The sequence below is a fragment of the Pleurodeles waltl genome, chromosome 4_1 (assembly GCF_031143425.1).
Source record: "Pleurodeles waltl isolate 20211129_DDA chromosome 4_1, aPleWal1.hap1.20221129, whole genome shotgun sequence".
Taxonomy (NCBI): domain Eukaryota; kingdom Metazoa; phylum Chordata; class Amphibia; order Caudata; family Salamandridae; genus Pleurodeles; species Pleurodeles waltl.
Genome location: NC_090442.1, coordinates 49,481,221 through 49,503,498, shown reverse-complemented (window position 1 = coordinate 49,503,498; position 22,278 = coordinate 49,481,221). Strand labels below are relative to the sequence as shown.

The 22,278-nt window shown below is 43.2% G+C and overlaps 2 protein-coding genes and 1 pseudogene across 2 annotated transcripts; all 3 read right to left on the bottom strand.

Moving 5' to 3' along the window:
• Positions 1 to 1,252: 1,252 nt before the first annotated feature.
• Positions 1,253 to 2,481, bottom strand: LOC138286973 (zinc finger protein 84-like; annotated as a pseudogene).
• Positions 2,482 to 11,355: 8,874 nt separating this feature from the next.
• Positions 11,356 to 13,910, bottom strand: LOC138287377 (uncharacterized). The gene is made up of 2 exons (XM_069227764.1): positions 13,255 to 13,910; positions 11,356 to 12,033 (listed from the first exon to the last, which is right to left on the bottom strand). Exons 1-2 carry the CDS (start codon positions 13,451 to 13,453, stop codon positions 11,585 to 11,587), a joined length of 648 nt encoding a protein of 215 aa, XP_069083865.1. The 5' UTR covers positions 13,454 to 13,910; the 3' UTR covers positions 11,356 to 11,584.
• A 1,499-nt stretch (positions 13,911 to 15,409) lies between these two features.
• Positions 15,410 to 17,672, bottom strand: LOC138287373 (zinc finger protein 84-like). The gene has a single exon (XM_069227759.1). It carries the CDS (start codon positions 17,644 to 17,646, stop codon positions 16,459 to 16,461), a length of 1,188 nt encoding a protein of 395 aa, XP_069083860.1. The 5' UTR covers positions 17,647 to 17,672; the 3' UTR covers positions 15,410 to 16,458.
• Positions 17,673 to 22,278: the final 4,606 nt, after the last annotated feature.

The following is a 22,278-nucleotide window of genomic DNA, read 5'->3' as shown; positions in this document are numbered from 1 at the left end:
ATGGATGTTCTTATTCATCTGTAAATATTGCTTTTTGTACACTTGCCAGGGTAAAACTTTCTTTTTATACATTGGAGATGTTCCACGTTGGAGCTGTATCTTCAGATGTCTGTCACATGAGCTGTACATTTTCAACTTGTCACCAAAATAGCAGATCTGTGGCCCTCACTTATACCAGTTCAAAAAGTAGACCAAATACAATTTTGAACCAGGCTATAAAATAGAGCAGACCAATTTTGACACTAAAATCTGTTGCCCCTATTTTTATTTTACAAAGAACAAAATTGTGCAAAATCCATTCTCTAGTTTCCTCTGAACAAAGGTTATTAATAAACAGAGCTTTCTTCACTGAAAAGCCTTCTGTCCACACTCCTGAGGAATTACAAACCGCAGACAAGTAATGTGTGTTAACAATCTCTTTCCCTTGCTTTTGAATTCAGAAAGGTACTTAGAAAATATACACTGTAGCAAAATATGTTTGCACCATCCATTCTTATTAGAAAACATGGCTATGGTGCAAATGTATTGCTCTGTTCTTTGCATTAGTGCTCAAGATTGCCATTAAGTTTGTACCCAAGACCAATATGGTGTGAAACAGATGAAAGTTAATTTTACCATGTCCATTTCATTGGTGTGATAGGGAATCCTCTGGTGTATCAGGAGGCTGACATAGAGTACAAACTGGCTCAGCATCGGAAAAAACACGTTAACATTGCAAGACCCACTAAGAACAAATCAATTGAATCAAGATTAAAAAGTTAATTTGTTTACATAAAAACAAAAAAGTGGCAGGCGATCTTGCTGTAATTTTTAGCCTTTCAAAAAAGCAAGGGTCTTATTTTAAGACAGTGGAAAAGATCAGATGAAGGGACATCGCTAGTCTTAAATAATAAAAAAAAACAGCAAATATATATGTGGTAATATAATCAATGTCCAATCATTGTTGCAAGAGTAAATATGTATATATATATATATATATAAAAAAAATGTCTTCTTTAATAATAAAAAAAAATCTTTACTTTATATCCGACAGATGTAGTTGAACACCAGCCTAAAAATCCGAACATACGCTTGGCTTATCGTCTGTCGACATTGAATACAAAAAACCTCATAATATGCAGTAATAGAATTCATATTCTATCCAAGACTATATATATATATATCAGCGTTCAGTGTAAAATTATGAAGCTACGCAGGGCATCAAAACAGACTTGGCGTTTGTGGATTCTCACATGTTCAATAAGGTCCAATTTCAGACTAAACATGGTCTTTATCCAGTGTGTATTTTTTTGTGATTTGTAAGATCTGACCTTCGAGTAAAGTTTTTCTCACACTTGCTGCAATGAAATGGCTTCACTCCTGCATGCGTCCTTTTGTGCTCGAGAAGACCCAACTTTCGAGCAAAGGTTTTCTCACATTCGTTGCACTGAAATGGCCTCACTCCTGTGTGTATTCTTTGATGCTCAATGAGATTTATCTTTTGAGTAAAAGTCTTTTCACATTCAGTACAGCGAAAGGGCTTCACCCCTGTGTGTACTCTTAGGTGAACTACAAGAGTTGACTTTCGAGTAAAGCTTTTCTCACACTCTGTGCACTGATGGAGCTTCACTCCTAAGTGTATTCGGTCGTGAGAAACCAGAGTTGACTTATGAGTAAAGCTTTTTTCACAAACATTACAGTGATATGGCCTCAGTCCTGTGTGTATTATTTGATGCCGTAGGAAATTAGATTTTTGTGTAAAACGTTTGTCACACTTAGTGCAGTGAAAGGACTTCAAACCTGTGTGTATTCGTTGGTGCTCAAGAAGACTTGCCTTACTAATAAATCCTTTCTCACACTCGGTGCATGGAAAAGGCCTCATTCCTGTGTGTAGCTTTTGGTGCTGATGAAGATTTGACTTTTGAGCAAAAGCTTTGTCACACTCAGTGCACTGAAAAGGTCTCACACCTGTGTGTGTTCTTTGGTGATTTAGAAGACGTGACTTACGAGCAAAGCTTTTCTCACACTCAGAGCAATGAAAAGGCCTCACACCTGTGTGTCTTCTTTCATGTTCTCTAAGATATGACTTTGTGGTAAAGCTCTTTCCGCATTCAGTGCAGGAAAAAGGTCTCTGCCCTGAGTGGATTCTCTGATGCACCTCAAGAACTTCCTTACTGATAAATCTCTTCTCACATTCGGTACAGGGAAAAGGCCTCACATTTATGTGTATTTTTCGGTGACAAAGAGTTGCCCGATGCGTAAAACTTTTCCCACACTCATTGCAGTGAAAAGGTCTCACACCTTCGTGGATTCTCCGATGCCCTACAAGGTCTGCCTTTTTGAAAAAACTCTTCTCACACTCAGTACAAGGGAACAATCTTTGCTTCTTGTGGATTTGTTGATGTTGTTTTAAGGTGGACTTGTGAGTAAAGTTCATCTTGCATTCAGAGCATGTATAGGAATCTTTCTCATTCATTTTTCCTGTCTCCAATTGCTGGGCTGCAGAATAAAATTAAAAAGGCAAGTTTAAAAATGAGAAATAGTTTATTAAAATATAAATACAGAGCTACGATAGTACATGTCACAGTTGAACACTCTCTTTACAGGAAGATGTTGGAGTTCTACTAAAATTAAAGTTTCACACTTTTCACTGATAGACACATATTGGACAATCCTCAAATGTTAAGTGATATCACCTAATTCTGCCAAAGGACAATCCCAGGACTTTCAGCCACACACATAAATCCCTGAATGTGGAATTTGGCTTGTTTTGTACAATTGTGTGACATGCAAATGATTGGCAATACAATTGCAGTAAGAGTAAGGTAGTCTGTCAAATTGTTCGGGAGCCACAGAACAGACAGGGGCCACTGGGCCACAACTGTTGTGGTTGAGGTTGTTTGTGACCCTGATTCCACAGACTGAGCCAACCCTTTCCACATTTGACTCTCAAGATAGCAAGGGTAAGCAGTCACAGTCTTCTTAGGGAGAGAGAGAGAGTGAGAGAGAGAGAGACGAAAAGTGAGAAAGAGAGTGTGTGTGTTTGTTTTATTGTTTATTCAAGAGCTCAGAACTCAAAAGCCAAACATCAGACACTGTAACGGAACGCCCAACTGAGTGCTTGTTTATGAAAGTACTTTAATCACTCAGCAAAATACTACACACCACAATGACAGCCTGATAGAGGGTAGAAAGTAGTTGCATCTAACAGAGAAGCGCTACACCCCATTTCTTCCTAGCACCCCTCTCGTTCTTGCTATGGTCAAGTTTTTACCTCTAAAGTTCCTAAACCAATTCAAAGTAGGCAACGATTAGGTAATGGCGCAGACAACGTGAAGCAATCTCACTCACTGGTGGAGCAATTCGGTTCAATGTCTTTTCCAACTCTTTGTTAAAAAGCCTTAAACAACGCAGTGGTCTTGCCCACATACGCCAGTCTCTGTCCTCCTATGGAGGGCTAACCTCTTGGTTGCAATGCACTTCAGGGAGTACTCCCACCCTTAATGCATTAGTCCTTTCTTTGCAGTAACTGTAGAGCCAGCCTTGTTTGGGATCAGAGTCCATGGAGTGGACTCACTGGGCATGTCTGTCTGGTTGCTCTAATCTTCGATATCTGTGGCCCTCATAGCTGGTTGATGACCGGGTATAGGATGTAGCAGTTTGTTTTTGCAATGATGTCTCTGTGGCATTTGTGGCCTCTCAGTAGATCCTGGCTTCCCATTTCAGGGGTACATTGCTTTTGGTTTCTTCAGCAGCAGTATTACCGATAGCTCAAGCTTGTGGCAGACTGCTAGGTGTGAGACAGTTCACTTGGAAATTGCCCAAAGAAAATGGGTGAACCCTTTCCTTAGGGTGTTCCATGCTTGGAAAACATTGAGCATCTTCCTCTCGTCAGTCACTCTTCCTGAAGGAATCCATGCAGACAGGCATCTAGGATTTTATGCAGATTAACAGCCCTTCTAAAAGAAAGTGCAGGTGTCCGATGATGTCTTCTCAACTCCTGGAGACAGGCTGTCAGGCAGGCACCAGCTCTGGTTACACAGCAGTTCTTCTAGTACTTTATAACAATCCCTTCCTGTGTCAAGAAGAATGTTGGACTGGAACTAAGTGAGCTGGATCCACTGTCTAAATCTTCAGAACCAGTTGGGGTGCTTCTCTTTCAAATGTCATTTCTAGGCTATTTTCCAGACAGATTTTGTGCGAAGCAATGTTTCTCACAGCAGATAGCAACAGAGCTGGCTCCAAGAAGGGAACACTGAAGTGTGAATTCATGGCTCACCAATCTTCCTGAAGCAGTATTCAATGACAGACAAAATGGACAGACCTGGTCAAAGACACTTCCTCACTTTGAACAACAAATAATCCAGTCCTACAGTCATATTTACTACCCACCAAATGGAAGTACTCAGGAAGAAATCATAGAAATCATCAGCAGAAACCTTGCTAATAAGCCCCTCATGGACCTGTCTTCTCATTACAGTGTGTGGGTCTCCACCCTCCAGCCACAGGAATGCAGCCGATACACTTCCCCTGTATGGCAAAGCCATCCTCACCCATCATCTTGGGCCATGTTAAACCAGAGGCATCCAAAATGGATCCCACTGGCTTCAGTACTCTGACATACGCACACACACAATGTCCTACCATCGTATCTGTGCTACACACTGACCACACAAACATGCACGCTTGACATGCACAGAATATGACAGCATAAGATTCCAGATCTCACAAAAAGTGGACTTTTTATGAAGAGGGATCAATAGGAAACACTTTTTTGACACAGAGAAAATGTTTTTTTTGCACTGTGTTCACAAAACATGGTGTGCTGCCACTACCGTCTTATGTGATGTAACCAATGAAAGTACGATAGTCCACTGTGTATGAGAGCCGCTTGGTGCATCCCTCCAGGCTACAGAACAGTTCCTGGGCCTCAGATTGTAAGGGGCAGACCTAGTCCTCTGTGTACATGCTATATTACCATGAGGCCAGGACTAAAACAAAAGTCAGGATACCAATTTCACCTTCAGTCAGGAAAGAGGTGGGAAAAGGTACATGCCCGTTTACCATGCAGAGGCCATTCGTCATAGTCTAGCAGGGTCTACAATACACTGAACTCTCTCAGAAATGTGCTCAGGATCTGTCACAATGCTTCCTGCCAGGCTGCTTCAGCTACCAAGATCAGCCCTTCCAGGCCTCCTTAATAAAGACCTTTCGGTCTAGTTTCTCACAAGGTCAGCAAAACAGGCTCCTGTAAAGCCAGTATATCACTTTCCCCTGCTCGGAATCCTTCTCATCCTTTTGTTCCTAGGTCTCTGGCATTAAATAGCTGTGGCGAGTTCCCTCAAGTTCTGAAAAAAGTGTGAGGTGATTTGCTCTCGCTCTTTGTACCCCTTAGAAAGGCATGCTTACAATCAGGGGGGGCTTGTCATATCACAAAAATTCCTGCCTGGCACAAATGAGAGTCAGTGATACAGTTCACCTTCAGCTTTCCTATTATTGTCATACTGTACTCGACATATATGGAAAATGTCACTTACCTAGTGTACATCTGTTTGTGGTATGTAGTGCTGCAGATTCACATGCTATGCGTATCTCTTCTGACATCTAGTGTTGGGCTTGGAGTGTTACAAGTTGTTTTTCTTCGAAGAAGTCTTTTCGGAGTCATGGGATCGAGTGACTCCTCCTCTCGATTACAGTGTGCATGGGCATCGACTCCATTGTTAGATTATTTTCCCGCAAAGGGTGAAGGAAGGAGTGATAGAGTATAAGAATATAAAGAGATGTCCATGCACATGTAAATGTATCTACGTATGTACAAATGCTAAACTACTACAGGCTTCCGGGGAGGAGGGAGGGTGCATGTGAATCAGCAGCACTACATGCCACGAACAGATGTACACTAGGTAAGTGATATTTTCTGTTCGATGGCATGAACTGAAAAAAGGCCCAAAACCAGTTCATGCACTGAAATTTTGATGTTGCTCGCGTTATGCGTCATTTTTTCCCCACCAATACAGATTGTGCGTCATATTTTTTGACGCACAGCAGTGAAAATTAGGCCGCATCCAAATAATTGCACAGACTATTTACTATTATTTGGCTGCGGCCTAATTTTCACTCCTGCGCGTTGAAAAATATGACGCACAAACTGTATGCCTGAAAAAATATGACTCATAACGCGAAATACGGCGGCCATTTTATGCAGGAAGTGATGTAATAGGATATCCTGTTTACAGATTATGTACAGTGGGTGTACTTTCACTTTCACTTTGCAGTCTGTGAATCTTCTAGACTGTGTGGCTGTTTTCAGAGTGGTGTCCAGTGATTTTGTGCTTTTGTGTCCTGTGTGCTATCTCAATTGGCATTTTGTGAAATAAATATTGTTGTTGTATAGTGTCCTAGTGTGTTTTGTTTACATGTGTCCAGTATTCTAGTGTTTTTGTTGTTTGTGGGAGTCTGTTGTGGGTAGTGCTAGTTTGGGGATAGTTGGGCTCTTTTAGTGGTTAAGTTTACTTTTCTTCTTTTTTTGTACCCCTACTTTCCCCCTTTTCCCCTTTCTACTTCTTTATCCCCTATTCCCCTTTTCATTGCCGAGATGTCTGGTAGGCCACATCTTGGCAGGATGGGTGAGGAGGAGTTGGTTTTTTTTATATGGCTTGTGGGCCATTTCCTACCACTCATGATCGAGGCAGGGTGATACAGGGGTACCACACTGAGGCACGCAGAATCCAGTGGGGAAAGGTGCTGTATCACCTGCAGTGCGTGTATGCCAGCCAGAGGAGTGACCACCAACTGAAGCACCGGTGGGCTGACCTCCTCACCAGGGAGCAAGATCTGCTGGACCACATGGGAATAGTGATTGGTGGCCCTGTTGATGAGTACTAATCATGTAAATGTGCATGATTAAATGCTCTGTAGTGACATCAGATGATTTGTACAATATCTGCCAGCTAAGTTGCTGACTGTGTGGAATGCTGCGGAAACATACTGGGTAATTGATGCACTATGTGAAGAATCACAATTGCTAGCTGTCAGGAAGCACGTACTCTGCAAACTTACAGGATACTTTTCCGTTCAGTAAATTGGTGCTGCCTTTGTGTCAGACAACCAAACAAAATAGGAGCCAATTACGTCTATATAGGTCACATTTGCCAGAGTAGTAAAGATGTACTAAAATATTGGATAACTTTGTTGACGCAATAGCTAGACTGACTTTAGAAACACTACATGATGCAGAAAATGAGTGCTGGCTTAACGTGATGATAGCAAAGTGGCCCAGACATATGTCTAATGTCAGTCTGGTGAGTGTGGAAGGAAAGTGTTCATGGAAGTTCTATGAATGTTAGGGATTATTGTGGTCCTTCATCTTTTGGGATACATGTCAGATATGGATTTGAAAACATCGTGAAAAGGTGTAAGGTGCCCTCAGCTAACATCTTAGACTGGTATTTGGAGTTAGTTGTGCCACATTCCAATTAGGGATAGCAGTCCAAAGGTATGTGCATGGGTTCACATCTCCATGGTTGGTGCAAATCACCATTGCTGGCCCACATCAAATGAAGAAACTGTAACAACAGGAGGGCTTACAAAAGTCCCTGCCCCTCTGTATATTGTACCTATGTGTAATAAATGTGTCATGGCCACATGGGCTGTTTGATTGGTTATGCAGTCCTCACGTAACCAGGCTTTGGATGTCTCTCTTGGATGCACATGATGAGACGATTACACTCCATTATTATTTCTGATCACTAATGACGGAGCATGTTTGCCACCACATGATAGCTATAGGGCCACTGCATTTGTGCATATATGTGTATAATTGTCACAGGAGACCCATGCTATGTACATGTTAGCAGTGCTATATCGGATGCAGTATCATCATGTCTGAGTGGCTTTAATTACTTATGTCATCTTACACATAGTTTATGTCTTTGGAATTGTTGGTCAGTGCACAGATTTTGAGCACATTTCTTCCTTCCATGCCTTACAGGTGGACCGGCAACCTACACTGTGGGAGAGGTGGCTACATTTGAGGACCCCGACCACTCCAGTAAGTGTTGATATGTCTGTAATGTGCTGTGTTTGCTGGTGATGTGTGATGGACTCCTGTGTGTTGAACACATAGCAAGGTGTGATGCGCTGGCCAATCATTTGTCTTGTTCCATGAGTGGGATTTCAGTTTCTCAAAAGTTTTGAGTTGGCCAATGCTTATCCGATTGTATTATCTAGGGATTGTAGGTCATTCCTGTAGGCCCCACAATGAGTACTGGGGTGAATCATGTGGATAACACTTGTATCAACAAGAGTCGCACTGGAACTCAGCTCAGATTTAGTCAGCCTGTCAGACCCACATTCTACCAGACTGGTACTGCAAATCGCTTTCCAACAGACTTCTGCTTCCCTATTCACAAAAGTACTTATTAAACTGTAGGTAGAACTTCCTAGCAGCATGTACTTCCACATGTAGTGCTACAGGTATGTGGAACTTGAGTGCAATGGCCTAGGTGTGCATGCTAATCATGATCATGGGTGTTCTTGCAACTCTGTGTCTGGTGTAAGTCATGCCTTACTGGAAGTATATGTTGTGTACCAAGCTCTGCATTTCCTGACATGTGTGGCGCTATGATTGGTCAAGGGTTTGCAGACTCCTAATTGTTGATAGACCTTACCTGTGGTGTGTGTGTAGAGCCAAACACGTGTGGAGTTTTCTATACACTCCTGGGTGTCCATGTTGTTTAGAATTGTTAGTTGTTTCTCCACCTCCCCCCACAAACACAGGCATGGGTTTGTGAATAGGGTAGCTAGGACTGATGCTACCAGTATGTTACACATACATGTGAATAAGTGACTGTTTGGTCGGAACCTAGTATACACACTCAGGTATGGCACATGGGTACTATACTGGCAAGTCCAGTTACAACTTGCAGACCATGTGGCTTTAGTTTTGCATTCCGTACACTGACATTTGTAGCCCAGGTATTGGCGGAGGATATGCAGCATGATTGTTAGCTGATAACTGGCAGAACTCAGATGGCAAGTCAATGCCAGTTGTTACCCTTCTCATAGGTTTTGGATGTGCTATGTTTGATGTGACCTTTGTAGGCTGGCCTGCCATGTACTTCCTCAGGGACATACAATGATCTGTATGGTGATATGAGCTGTTACAAGTACAGTAGATGTATCGTCTGATTTACTTCTTGTGCCATTTCACACAATGCAGTTCCTTATGTAAATTATTTGCATTTGTCTTCACAGCTGCAAACATGACTCCTATCCAGGTCCGTGAGTTCCAGCGGCGGGCCATGAGTTATCAACATATCCTGCTGGTAGAGTCGGGGTTCAGGAGGACGGCCCATTGATACCGCCATGAATGGGCCTCCGGGGCATGGGGGGCTTTCCCACAGGGTGGCCCTACTTTGCCCACCACCAGCACAACCACCAGTTCCACCCAGGAGGCAACACCCACAGCTGGGACTGTTGTCCCAACGTCTGCTGTAGTTCCAGGCCCCAGCATTGCAACAGCTTCAGGACAGCCCACTGGCCTTGGCTCTACACGCCCACAAACCTCCTCCGCCGGTACCCAGACTGCCCCAGCTCCAACAGTTGACCCTGCAGCATTCCACGAAATGGAACGTAAGATGGACCGTGTGTTGAGGAAGATCAGTAATCTGAGCCAGGATGTTTGCCATATTAACAGGCGTGTGAAGTCCATAAAGCGGACCCTCCGGAGGGCCACCCTCTAGACTTTGATGACAATGGACATGATTCCCTCCCCTCCCTCCTCTTTCCTTGTTCTCATACTTAGTGGGCTTAGGGGGCTTAGTGTTAGGTTAGTATAGTCTGTTAGTTTAGTTAGTGTTAGTGGGTGGGGGGTCCTGATTCTTTCTATTTTTACTTATTAAGTGTGTGGGTGGGTGGGTGTTGGGCTATGTTGGGGTTCTTGTGTGTTTAATAAAAAATAAAAAAATAAAAATATATATATATATATATTTATTTAGGATAGTATAGTATGTGTTTAGGTTAGCATGTGTTGTCCTCCATGTGTCCCGTCCCCTAGGGGGGAGGTGGGGGGTTGATGTTTAGAACTTTTTGTTACATGTGATAAGTAAGTTTAGGTTAGGTTAGTTAGGGACAGTTGTGGGTAATGAGTAGTCAGGGTAGATTAGGGTAGGTAAGACTTTTCCCTCAGTTTCCTCTTCTGTGATTACCATTTAATAAATATATAGTTAACCCTTTACAGGATGTGTTAAATGCTACTTGATCATGGCCTTGGCATTAGTGTACATGAATTTTGTTCTATTACATTTGTGTCCTATGCTACGAACAAATCCCAACTGAGCTGTAAGATTGGCAGCTACCCCAGAGCTACCTTGCAAAGATTCCACCATTCGTTGCAACCACCAATCACAGTTAATATGGATCCCAACGTGTTTTTGTCGGTAAGTATGTTTTGTAAGTCACAAACGGTGCTTCCAGACTTGGTATTGGTGGAACAGTTTTAGGTCTGACTGCAATGTGATGTTCAAGGACACCCTTATAAGATGAGTTGTCGTAAGCACTCTTGTAGTCTTGTCTTCATGACTCACATAAATCATTTGTGACACTGTTCAGCATGATAACCTATTTGGATGTAAACTCAGACACCTTCATTCATGCAGTTTTTGTAGTGTTAGCTTAGATTTGTGTGCACTGTTATATGTGTTAGTATTGCATGGTGACAACATTTTGCTGCCACTATTTGATGACTTAGATATCCCTTGAGGAAGCATTATTCTGTCCAACACAGCATGATGGTGTATGGTTTCTCACTTCAGCAGATATTACCCTCAGGAAGGGCACAGTATGATGCAATCCTGGCCACTGTGTAGATTTATCTGACTACATAATATCAGGACAGTTGTATTGACAAGCTACGTTATTGGACAGTAGGCACATTTCAGTTATCTACTGCGCAGTTGATGTGTCACATTACCCAGAGTCAGATTTATTGTGTAAGTGCTATTTATTGATAAGTGATGTAGTGCTATATGTACATTGTCCATGATTGTGAGTCCATTATAGTGACATCTTACATTGTGATCCTACACAAGGGGTTAAGGAAATGCTTTGACATGCTGGGGTGATGTTTCAGACAGTGCAGAGGGACAGGATTTGCCAATGAGTAAGAGAGACACAATCACTGGGCAGGCTGACAAGATATACAGTGGTTAGCAGAACAGTCATTGAGTAGAGTTGTTGTAAGACTGTCATGTTACAAAACGCAGGACCTTGGTAATAGTTGGCCATGTGGCAGGGACTAGTGCTTCCGGGTTCTTTTCCGTGTGAATGTGATCTGTTCCATGTCTTCTTCTGATGTGTGTGTTGCCTCCTCAGTCCTTGTTGGTGGTGGTTGTGAAGGGGCAACACACACCTCAGTGTTAGAAGACGTGGAGTCAGACATCCCGGTCACTGCTACCTGTGAAGGTCTTAAGAGCAGTACTGCAGCAAGGAGGATCTGCTGATTCTTGAGAATAGCAGCGACATCACGATGGTAGGCAGCCAGGTCGGCCCTGAGGGGTTCAATGTTGCATTCGTGCACGCGTTGACAGGATTGCTGTTGTAGGTGTTAGGTCAACTGTGTTACAGCTGTGCTGAATTCCTTCAGGCTTTTTTGCTGTTCCTGCAAGATAGATGTTAGCCCTTGCATAGCTGCTGCCTGATCTGCAGATGACATCATGCACAAACGCAACCCCTCTAGGCTGGCTGCCATAGTTTGCATCCCTACCCGCACCTCATTGGCCAGCTCCCGCTGTACCCCAACTACAGTTCTCTCAAAGCTGGTGCCTGTGTCATCTGAGTCCTCAGCTGTGTTGGAGCTGGCAGGTCTTACAGTTGGGGTGGTGGGTGGGTCCTCTGTGATGGCTGCTTGTTCTGTGCTCCTCCTTGTGACTGAAGGTGGGGTCTGGAGGGTTCCAAAGACCTCTTGGATGGTCTGCTGGGGAATGTTTGTCAGCTCGTCATCCATGTCATCAGGGTATTCTGGGACAGGCATATCCGCAGGAGATCCATCTTCCTCTGCAATGAAACGGGGTACAATTAGTGTGTGTGTGTTGTGGCATTAGTGATGTGACATGCCTTGTGATGAATTCATATTGTGATCTTGTTTCGTGTTCCTTGCTCCAGTCTTTCAGATGGGCATTCTCCCAGGCCTATGGCCCACCTGCATGTCACATGTATTGTGGTAAGTTATTAGACTTGTCGGCATCATCTACTCTGGGTGTTTGTTCTGGCCAAATAGTGAATTGCCACCTTCTTGTCCTACTCAACCCTCCGTCCACATCCATTCTCATGGTGAGGCCTTTCACTGGCTGTGGGTGCTCTGATGGCACTGGCAGCACACTTGACAATCTAGACCTGCCCCAGTCTCTGATCTTTCACATCCACTTAAATGTAGTTGACATGTAGCGTATCCTATGCATAGCATTGTTATGGCACGATTTGGATGTTGGCAATGGTAATGTGTACAGCTGATGTTGGGAATGCGTGGTACATTGGATTGCCCTGATAATCGTATCAGTGTCCTATTTCCTCCTCTGACTGTGCAGGTGTATTTCAGTGACCAGTTACATGTGTCCTCAATGCTGTTGTCTGAGCAGTATGACATTTGGGATGTTACATTGTGACCCAGGCACAGGATGGACCCTGACATATGCAGCATGGATATGTCCATAGTGCTGTGTAGCTCCTATTGTTGATGACATTGGCTGATGTTTGCGGCAACTATGGGCATTGACATGTTACAGGACTGGGGCCTTTGTCTTGTTTCAGGGGATTACTGGAGTTGTCATCATCAACCCACTAATTTAGGTGTGTATGATCCATGGGGAAGTTACTGCCATTGGCTACTTAAGGTTCACACAGAGCGGAGGTGGTTGTGGCAACTGTTGTCGCAGTTACATTCCAGTTGTCGGTATGACTAGAGGTTGTTCATAGGGCCCTAGTTAATGTAGGGGGAATGGTGGCTGACGTGTGCCGGGATGTCAGTTTGACGTTGTTCCCTTCCCTCCTGGCGTGGCTTTACATTTGCTCCATCGTTGGCATGGCAGCATGCCCCCATGGGACTGTTGTTGGTGTAGTGTAATGGTGTGCCCCAGCTTCTGTCTGTGCAGGCCATGCCCCCATGCCATACCCCTTTACCCATGCCACTCCATGTATATGACTTCCATGCATTTTGTGGTCAGTATCCCCCCCGCTTACAGTTGACATTAGTGCATTTTAATTCCCCAAGCGACTTACCCTGCATGTGTGTTGTCTCCTGGTAGTCTGCGCTGTCCTGTCCTTGAATCCCTGTGACGATCTCCTCGGGGATGACGGCTGCGACCATCTCCTCCATGTGGCCCAGGGCCTCCTGGTGTGCTGGGCTCCCACCTCTAGTCTGCAGTGCTGCCTTCCCTTTTCCTGGCCATCTTTTCCTTGGTCCTGCGCTTGCAGTCATGCCAGCGTTTCTTGCACTCGATGACTGTTCCGCCTACTTCTACCACACTGTTGATCTTGTCGACAATTTGTTGCCATATAGCCTCTCTCCTACTGATTGGCAATTTTGAGGTGACAAACAATTAGGGCTGGTGTCCCGTCACCTCTTTAACCAGAATTTCCTGTTCCTCTGCACTAAAGCAACACTTTCTTTTCTTCTTAAAAGTGTCCTGGTTCTTGTGTGGATCCTCCTGGCTGGTTCCTGGTCCGTTGTCATCTTCCTGGGGTCTGTAGAGGCATCTGGGATCCATTTTGGCTCTCCTCTGCTGATATGGCTGTGTTCATGGGGAATTTTGACGCTATTGCGTCAAAAAACACTGCATATCCGGTTTGCGGGGTCGTAAATCGACCCAGTCATTTCCGCCGCTCTAACGTCATTTTGCTTTGAAAGAGGCCACAGTGGATTATCTTGGCTTGCAGAAGTTGCTTGCAGGGAGCCTGGACAACCCCGTGACCATGGCTTATTTCCCAGTGCATCATCCTGTTTAGCGTCTGCAGGTTCTGTTGATGTTGACAAAAGCACTGTTTGAGAGCCCTGCGTGGATTGAGCTAGACTAGATGGCTGTTGTATAGGTGACTTGGAGTCCGCAGATTTTGACTGGGTTGAGGCCAGTGCCGCAGACAGTTCCTGGCTCGCTAGATCCTTTTTAGAACACAGGTCAGCCTGCACCGCTATCAGTGAAATCAAGACTGCTGAACTTGGGGGTTTTGATTCTCCCACCCTGAGAGCTACCTAATTTGGTTGAACGCCCATGGAGGGAGAGGCTGCCAGTGGAATGCCAGCGTCACCGGTGGACTGTGCGGTTACATTTGTTGTTATCGTCTGTGGAGATTCAGAATCTGTGGGCTTTTGAACTTGACTTGGTGACAAGGTGTGATGCTGCTTCGATTTGACCACAAAAATGGAGTAAATGTTGCTACCATAATCACCATTTGTCACTGCGCGACTAGGGTTCTCCCTTGCCTTCCTAGCACGTTTCCTCTGTCTTTTAGTCTTAGTTCTCATTTTGCAGCAGCCAAATTGAGTCATTTGGACAGTAGGGTGAGTAGTTGAAAATGATTCTTTATTGCTGGTTCTTAACTCTTCCAAAATGTCTGTTAGAATGGCGTGGCTGGCAAAGTGCTCAGTTTATCAGTGATTGGTCCACATTTGGAAGCATCTTGTTGGAACTGGTAAGTTGGAATCTGAACAGTTGATGACCAATGAGTTAGCTTGTCCAATTTAGCATTGGTGCTTGCAATGTGCGTCGCCATCATCTTCATGAGGTTGATCTGAAGATCCAGTTTGTCTGATAGCATATTTAATGCTGTGATTAAAGCTTGCAGAGCCCTTAAAAATAGAAGAGTGCAGCAGTGAGATATCCCCCAACTTGGCCTTCTCTAGGCATCCACTGGATTGTATGCTTAGAGGAGAATCACTACTGCCACTCCCAAGCAAAAGACAATGGAGCTGATCAAACCCCCAGTGCCTGGTTATACAGGCTTAGTTGTATTATATACCCAAAGCACGAGGCCTTTGTTCTCCTACAAGATATATCAGCACTGATATCCTTAGCCCGCTGCCCCTTCCCCATCTGACTGCACTCCAGGATTTACTAAGGATCAACTTTTACACCAGTCTATTGCAATATATCTGTGACCCCATTTCTTATATTACAAGTATCCCATAGATGGATGTTCTTATTCATCTGTAAATATTGCTTTTTGTACACTTGCCAGGGTAAAACTTTTTTTTTATACATTGGAGATGTTCCACGTTGGAGCTGTATCTTCAGATGTCTGTCACATGAGCTGTACATTTTCAACTTGTCACCAAAATAGCAGATCTGTGGCCCTCACTTATACCAGTTCAAAAAGTAGACCAAATACAATTTTGAACGAGGCTATAAAATAGAGCAGACCAATTTTGACACTAAAATCTGTTGCCCCTATTTTTATTTTACAAAGAACAAAATTGTGCAAAATCCATTCTCTAGTTTCCTCTGAACAAAGGTTATTAATAAACAGAGCTTTCTTCACTGAAAAGCCTTCTGTCCACACTCCTGAGGAATTACAAACAGCAGACAAGTAGTGTGTGTTAACAATCTCTTTCCCTTGCTTTTGAATTCACAAAGGTACTTAGAAAATATACACTGTAGCAAAATATGTTTGCACCATCCATTCTTATTAGAAAACATGGCTACGGTGCAAATGTATTGCTCTGTTCTTTGCATTAGTGCTCAAGATTGCCATTAAGTTTGTACCCATATGGTGTGAAACAGATGAAAGTTAATTTTACCATGTCCATTTCATTGGTGTGATAGGAAATCCTCTGGTGTATCAGGAGGCTGACATAGAGTACAAACTGGCTCAGCATCGGAAAAAACACGTTCACATTGCAAGACCCACTAAGAACAAATCAACTGAATCAAGATTAAAAAGTTAATTTGTTTACATAAAAACAAAAAAGTGGCAGGCGATCTTGCTGTAATTTTTAGCCTTTCAAAAAAGCAAGGGTCTTATTTTAAGACAGTGGAAAAGATCAGATGAAGGGACATCGCTAGTCTTAAATAATTTAAAAAAACAGCAAATATATATGTGGTAATATAATCAATGTCCAATCATTGTTGCAAGAGTAAATATGTATATATATATATATATATATATATATATATATATATATATATATATATATATATAAAAAATGTCTTCTTTAATAATAAAAAAAAATCTTTACTTTATATCCGACAGATGTAGTTGAACACCAGCCTAAAATTCCGAACATACGCTTGGCTTATCGTCTGTCGACATTGAATACAAAAAACCTCATAATATGCAGTAATAGAATTCATATTCTATCCAAGACTATATATATATATATCAGCGTTCAGTGTAAAATTATGAAGCTACGCAGGGCATCAAAACAGACTTGGCGTTTGTGGATTCTCACATGTTCAATAAGGTCCAATTTCAGACTAAACATGGTCTTTATCCAGTGTGTATTTTTTTGTGATTTGTAAGATCTGACCTTCGAGTAAAGTTTTTCTCACACTTGCTGCAATGAAATGGCTTCACTCCTGCATGCGTCCTTTTGTGCTCGAGAAGACCCAACTTTCGAGCAAAGGTTTTCTCACATTCGTTGCACTGAAATGGCCTCACTCCTGTGTGTATTCTTTGATGCTCAATGAGATTTATCTTTTGAGTAAAAGTCTTTTCACATTCAGTACAGCGAAAGGGCTTCACCCCTGTGTGTACTCTTAGGTGAACTACAAGAGTTGACTTTCGAGTAAAGCTTTTCTCACACTCTGTGCACTGATGGAGCTTCACTCCTAAGTGTATTCGGTCGTGAGAAACAAGAGTTGACTTATGAGTAAAGCTTTTTTCACAAACATTACAGTGATATGGCCTCAGTCCTGTGTGTATTATTTGATGCCGTAGGAAATTAGATTTTTGTGTAAAACGTTTGTCACACTTAGTGCAGTGAAAGGACTTCAAACCTGTGTGTATTCGTTGGTGCTCAAGAAGACTTGCCTTACTAATAAATCCTTTCTCACACTCGGTGCATGGAAAAGGCCTCATTCCTGTGTGTAGCTTTTGGTGCTGATGAAGATTTGACTTTTGAGCAAAAGCTTTGTCACACTCAGTGCACTGAAAAGGTCTCACACCTGTGTGTGTTCTTTGGTGATTTAGAAGACGTGACTTACGAGCAAAGCTTTTCTCACACTCAGAGCAATGAAAAGGCCTCACACCTGAGTGTCTTCTTTCATGTTCTCTAAGATATGACTTTGTGGTAAAGCTCTTTCCGCATTCAGTGCAGGAAAAAGGTCTCTGCCCTGAGTGGATTCTCTGATGCACCTCAAGAACTTCCTTACTGATAAATCTCTTCTCACACTCGGTACAGGGAAAAGGCCTCACCTTTATGTGTATTTTTCGGTGATGACAAAGAGTTGCCCGATGCGTAAAACTTTTCCCACACTCATTGCAGTGAAAAGGTCTCACACCTTCGTGGATTCTCCGATGCCCTACAAGGTCTGCCTTTTTGAAAAAACTCTTCTCACACTCAGTACAAGGGAACAATCTTTGCTTCTTGTGGATTTGTTGATGTTGTTTTAAGGTGGACTTGTGAGTAAAGTTCATCTTGCATTCAGAGCATGTATAGGAATCTTTCTCATTCATTTTTCCTGTCTCCAATTGCTGGGCTGCAGAATAAAATTAAAAAGGCAAGTTTAAAAATGAGAAATAGTTTATTAAAATATAAATACAGAGCTACGATAGTACATGTCACAGTTGAACACTCTCTTTACAGGAAGATGTTGGAGTTCTACTAAAATTAAAGTTTCACACTTTTCACTGATAGACACATATTGGACAATCTTCAAATGTTAAGTGATATCACCTAATTCTGCCAAAGGACAATCCCAGGACTTTCAGCCACACACATAAATCCCTGAATGTGGGATTTGGCTTGTTTTGTACAATTGTGTGACATGCAAATGATTGGCAATACAATTGGAGGAAGAGTAAGGTAGTCTGTCAAATTGTTCGGGAGCCACAGAACAGACAGGGGCCACTGGGCCACAACTGTCGTGGTTGAGGTTGTTTGTGACCTTGATTCCACAGACTGAGCCAACCCTTTCCATATTTGACTCTCAAGATAGCAAGGGTAAGCAGTCACAGTCTTCTTGGGGAGAGAGAGAGAGAGAGTGAGAGAGAGAGAGACGAAAAGTGAGAAAGAGAGTGTGTGTGTTTGTTTTATTGTTTATTCAAGAGCTCAGAACTCAAAAGCCAAACATCAGACACTGTAACGGAACGCCCAACTGAGTGCTTGTTTATGAAAGTACTTTAATCACTCAGCAAAATACTACACACCACAATGACAGCCTGATACAGGGTTGAAAGTAGTTGCATCTAACAGAGAAGCGCTACACCCCATTTCTTCCTAGCACCCCTCTCGTTCTTGCTATGGTCAAGTTTTTACCTCTAAAGTTCCTAAACCAATTCAAAGTAGGCAACGATTAGGTAATGGCGCAGACAACGTGAAGCAATCTCACTCACTGGTGGAGCAATTCGGTTCAATGTCTTTTTCACCTCTTGTTAAAAAGCCTTAAACAACGCAGTGGTCTTGCCCACATACGCCAGTCTCTGTCCTCCTATGGAGGGCTAACCTCTTGGTTGCAATGCACTTCAGGGAGTACTCCCACCCTTAATGCATTAGTCCTTTCTTTGCAATAACTGTAGAGCCAGCCTTGTTTGGGATCAGAGTCCATGGAGTGGACTCACTGGGCATGTCTGTCTGGTTGCTCTAATCTTCGATATCTGTGGCCCTCATAGCTTGTTGAGGACCGGGTATAGGATGTAGCAGTTTGTTTTTGCAATGATGTCTCTGTGGCATTTGTGGCCTCTCAGTAGATCCTGGCTTCCCATTTCAGGGGTACATTGTTTTTGGTTTCTTCAGCAGCAGTATTACCGATAGCTCAAGCTTGTGGCAGACTGCTAGGTGTGAGACAGTTCACTTGGAAATTGCCCAAAGAAAATGGGTGAACCCTTTCCTTAGGGTGTTCCATGCTTGGAAAACATTGAGCATCTTCCTCTCGTCAGTCACTCTTCCTGAAGGAATCCATGCAGACAGGCATCTAGGATTTTATGCAGATTAACAGCCCTTCTAAAAGAAAGTGCAGGTGTCCGATGATGTCTTCTCAACTCCTGGAGACAGGCTGTCAGGCAGGCACCAGCTCTGGTTACACGGCAGTTCTTCTAGTACTTTATAACAATCCCTTCCTGTGTCAAGAAGAATGTTGGACTGGAACTAAGTGAGCTGGATCCACTGTCTAAATCTTCAGAACCAGTTGGGGTGCTTCTCTTTCAAATGTCATTTCTAGGCTATTTTCCAGACAGATTTTGTGCGAAGCAATGTTTCTCACAGCAGATAGCAACAGAACTGGCTCCAAGAAGGGAACACTGAAGTGTGAGTTCATGGCTCACCAATCTTCCTGAAGCAGTATTCAATGACAGACAAAATGGACAGACCTGGTCAAAGACACTTCCTCACTTTGAACAACAAATAATCCAGTCCTACAGTCATATTTACTACCCACCAAATGGAAGTACTCAGGAAGAAATCATAGAAATCATCAGCAGAAACCTTGCTAATAAGCCCCTCATGGACCTATCTTCTCATTACAGTGTGTGGGTCTCCACCCTCCAGCCACAGGAATGCAGCCGATACACTTCCCCTGTATGGCAAAGCCATCCTCACCCATCATCTTGGGCCATGTTAAACCAGAGGCATCCAAAATGGATCCCACTGGCTTCAGTACTCTGACATACGCACACACACAATGTCCTACCATCGTATCTGTGCTACACACTGACCACACAAACATGCACGCTTGACATGCACAGAATATGACAGCATAAGATTCCAGATCTCACAAAAAGTGGACTTTTTACGAAGAGGGATCAATAGGAAACACTTTTTTGACACAGAGAAAATGTTTTTTTTGCACTGTGTTCACAAAACATGGTGTGCTGCCACTACCGTCTTATGTGATGTAACCAATGAAAGTATGATAGTCCACTGTGTATGAGAGCCGCTTGGTGCATCCCTCCAGGCTACAGAACAGGTCCTGGGCCTCAGATTGTAAGGGGCAGACCTAGTCCTCTGTGTACATGCTATATTACCATGAGGCCAGGACTAAAACAAAAGTCAGGATACCAATTTCACCTTCAGTCAGGAAAGAGGTGGGAAGAGGTACATGCCCGTTTACCATGCAGAGGCCATTCGTCATAGTCTAGCAGGGTCTACAATACACTGAACTCTCTCAGAAATGTGCTCAGGATCTGTCACAATGCTTCCTGCCAGGCTGCTTCAGCTACCAAGATCAGCCCTTCCAGGCCTCCTTAATAAAGACCTTTCGGTCTAGTTTCTCACAAGGTCAGCAAAACAGGCTCCTGTAAAGCCAGTATATCACTTTCCCCTGCTCGGAATCCTTCTCATCCTTTTGTTCCTAGGTCTCTGGCATTAAATAGCTGTGGCGAGTTCCCTCAAGTTCTGAAAAAAGTGTGAGGTGATTTGCTCTCGCTCTTTGTACCCCTTAGAAAGGCATGCTTACAATCAGGGGGGGCTTGTCATATCACAAAAATTCCTGCCTGGCACAAATGAGAGTCAGTGATACAGTTCACCTTCAGCTTTCCTATTATTGTCATACTGTACTCGACATATATGGAAAATGTCACTTACCTAGTGTACATCTGTTTGTGGTATGTAGTGCTGCAGATTCACATGCTATGCGTATCTCTTCTGACATCTAGTGTTGGGCTTGGAGTGTTACAAGTTGTTTTTCTTCGAAGAAGTCTTTTCGGAGTCATGGGATCGAGTGACTCCTCCTCTCGATTACAGTGTGCATGGGCATCGACTCCATTGTTAGATTATTTTCCCGCAAAGGGTGAAGGAAGGAGTGATAGAGTATAAGAATATAAAGAGATGTCCATGCACATGTAAATGTATCTACGTATGTACAAATGCTAAACTACTACAGGCTTCCGGGGAGGAGGGAGGGTGCATGTGAATCAGCAGCACTACATGCCACGAACAGATGTACACTAGGTAAGTGATATTTTCTGTTCGATGGCATGAACTGAAAAAAGGCCCAAAACCAGTTCATGCACTGAAATTTTGATGTTGCTCGCGTTATGCGTCATTTTTTCCCCACCAATACAGATTGTGCGTCATATTTTTTGACGCACAGCAGTGAAAATTAGGCCGCATCCAAATAATTGCACAGACTATTTACTATTATTTGGCTGCGGCCTAATTTTCACTCCTGCGCGTTGAAAAATATGACGCACAAACTGTATGCCTGAAAAAATATGACTCATAACGCGAAATACGGCAGCCATTTTATGCAGGAAGTACTTTCACTTTCACTTTGCAGTCTGTGAATCTTCTAGACTGTGTGGCTGTTTTCAGAGTGGTGTCCAGTGATTTTGTGCTTTTGTGTCCTGTGTGCTATCTCAATTGTCATTTTGTGAAATAAATATTGTTGTTGTATAGTGTCCTAGTGTGTTTTGTTTACATGTGTCCAGTATTCTAGTGTTTTTGTTGTTTGTGGGAGTCTGTTGTGGGTAGTGCTAGTTTGGGGATAGTTGGGCTCTTTTAGTGGTTAAGTTTACTTTTCTTCTTTTTTTGTACCCCTACTTTCCCCCTTTTCCCCTTTCTACTTCTTTATCCCCTATTCCCCTTTTCATTGCCGAGATGTCTGGTAGGCCACATCTTGGCAGGATGGGTGAGGAGGAGTTGGTTTTTTTTATATGGCTTGTGGGCCATTTCCTACCACTCATGATCGAGGCAGGGTGATACAGGGGTACCACACTGAGGCACACAGAATCCAGTGGGGAAAGGTGCTGTATCACCTGCAGTGCGTGTATGCCAGCCAGAGGAGTGACCACCAACTGAAGCACCGGTGGGCTGACCTCCTCACCAGGGAGCAAGATCTGCTGGACCACATGGGAATAGTGATTGGTGGCCCTGTTGATGAGTACTAATCATGTAAATGTGCATGATTAAATGCTCTGTAGTGACATCAGATGATTTGTACAATATCTGCCAGCTAAGTTGCTGACTGTGTGGAATGCTGCAGAAACATACTGGGTAATTGATGCACTATGTGAAGAATCACAATTGCTAGCTGTCAGGAAGCACGTACTCTGCAAACTTACAGGATACTTTTCCGTTCAGTAAATTGGTGCTGCCTTTGTGTCAGACAACCAAACAAAATAGGAGCCAATTACGTCTATATAGGTCACATT

Coding starts and splice junctions, on each gene's coding strand:
- LOC138287377 (XM_069227764.1), bottom strand. CDS start 13,453: ATGACTGCAAGCGCAGGACCAAGGAAAAGATGGCCAGGAAAAGGGAAG. Junction 12,034..13,254: donor GGAGACAACACACATGCAGG/GTAAGTCGCTTG, acceptor GTTTCATTGCAG/AGGAAGATGGATCTCCTGCG.
- LOC138287373 (XM_069227759.1), bottom strand. CDS start 17,646: ATGAATGAGAAAGATTCCTATACATGCTCTGAATGCAAGATGAACTTT.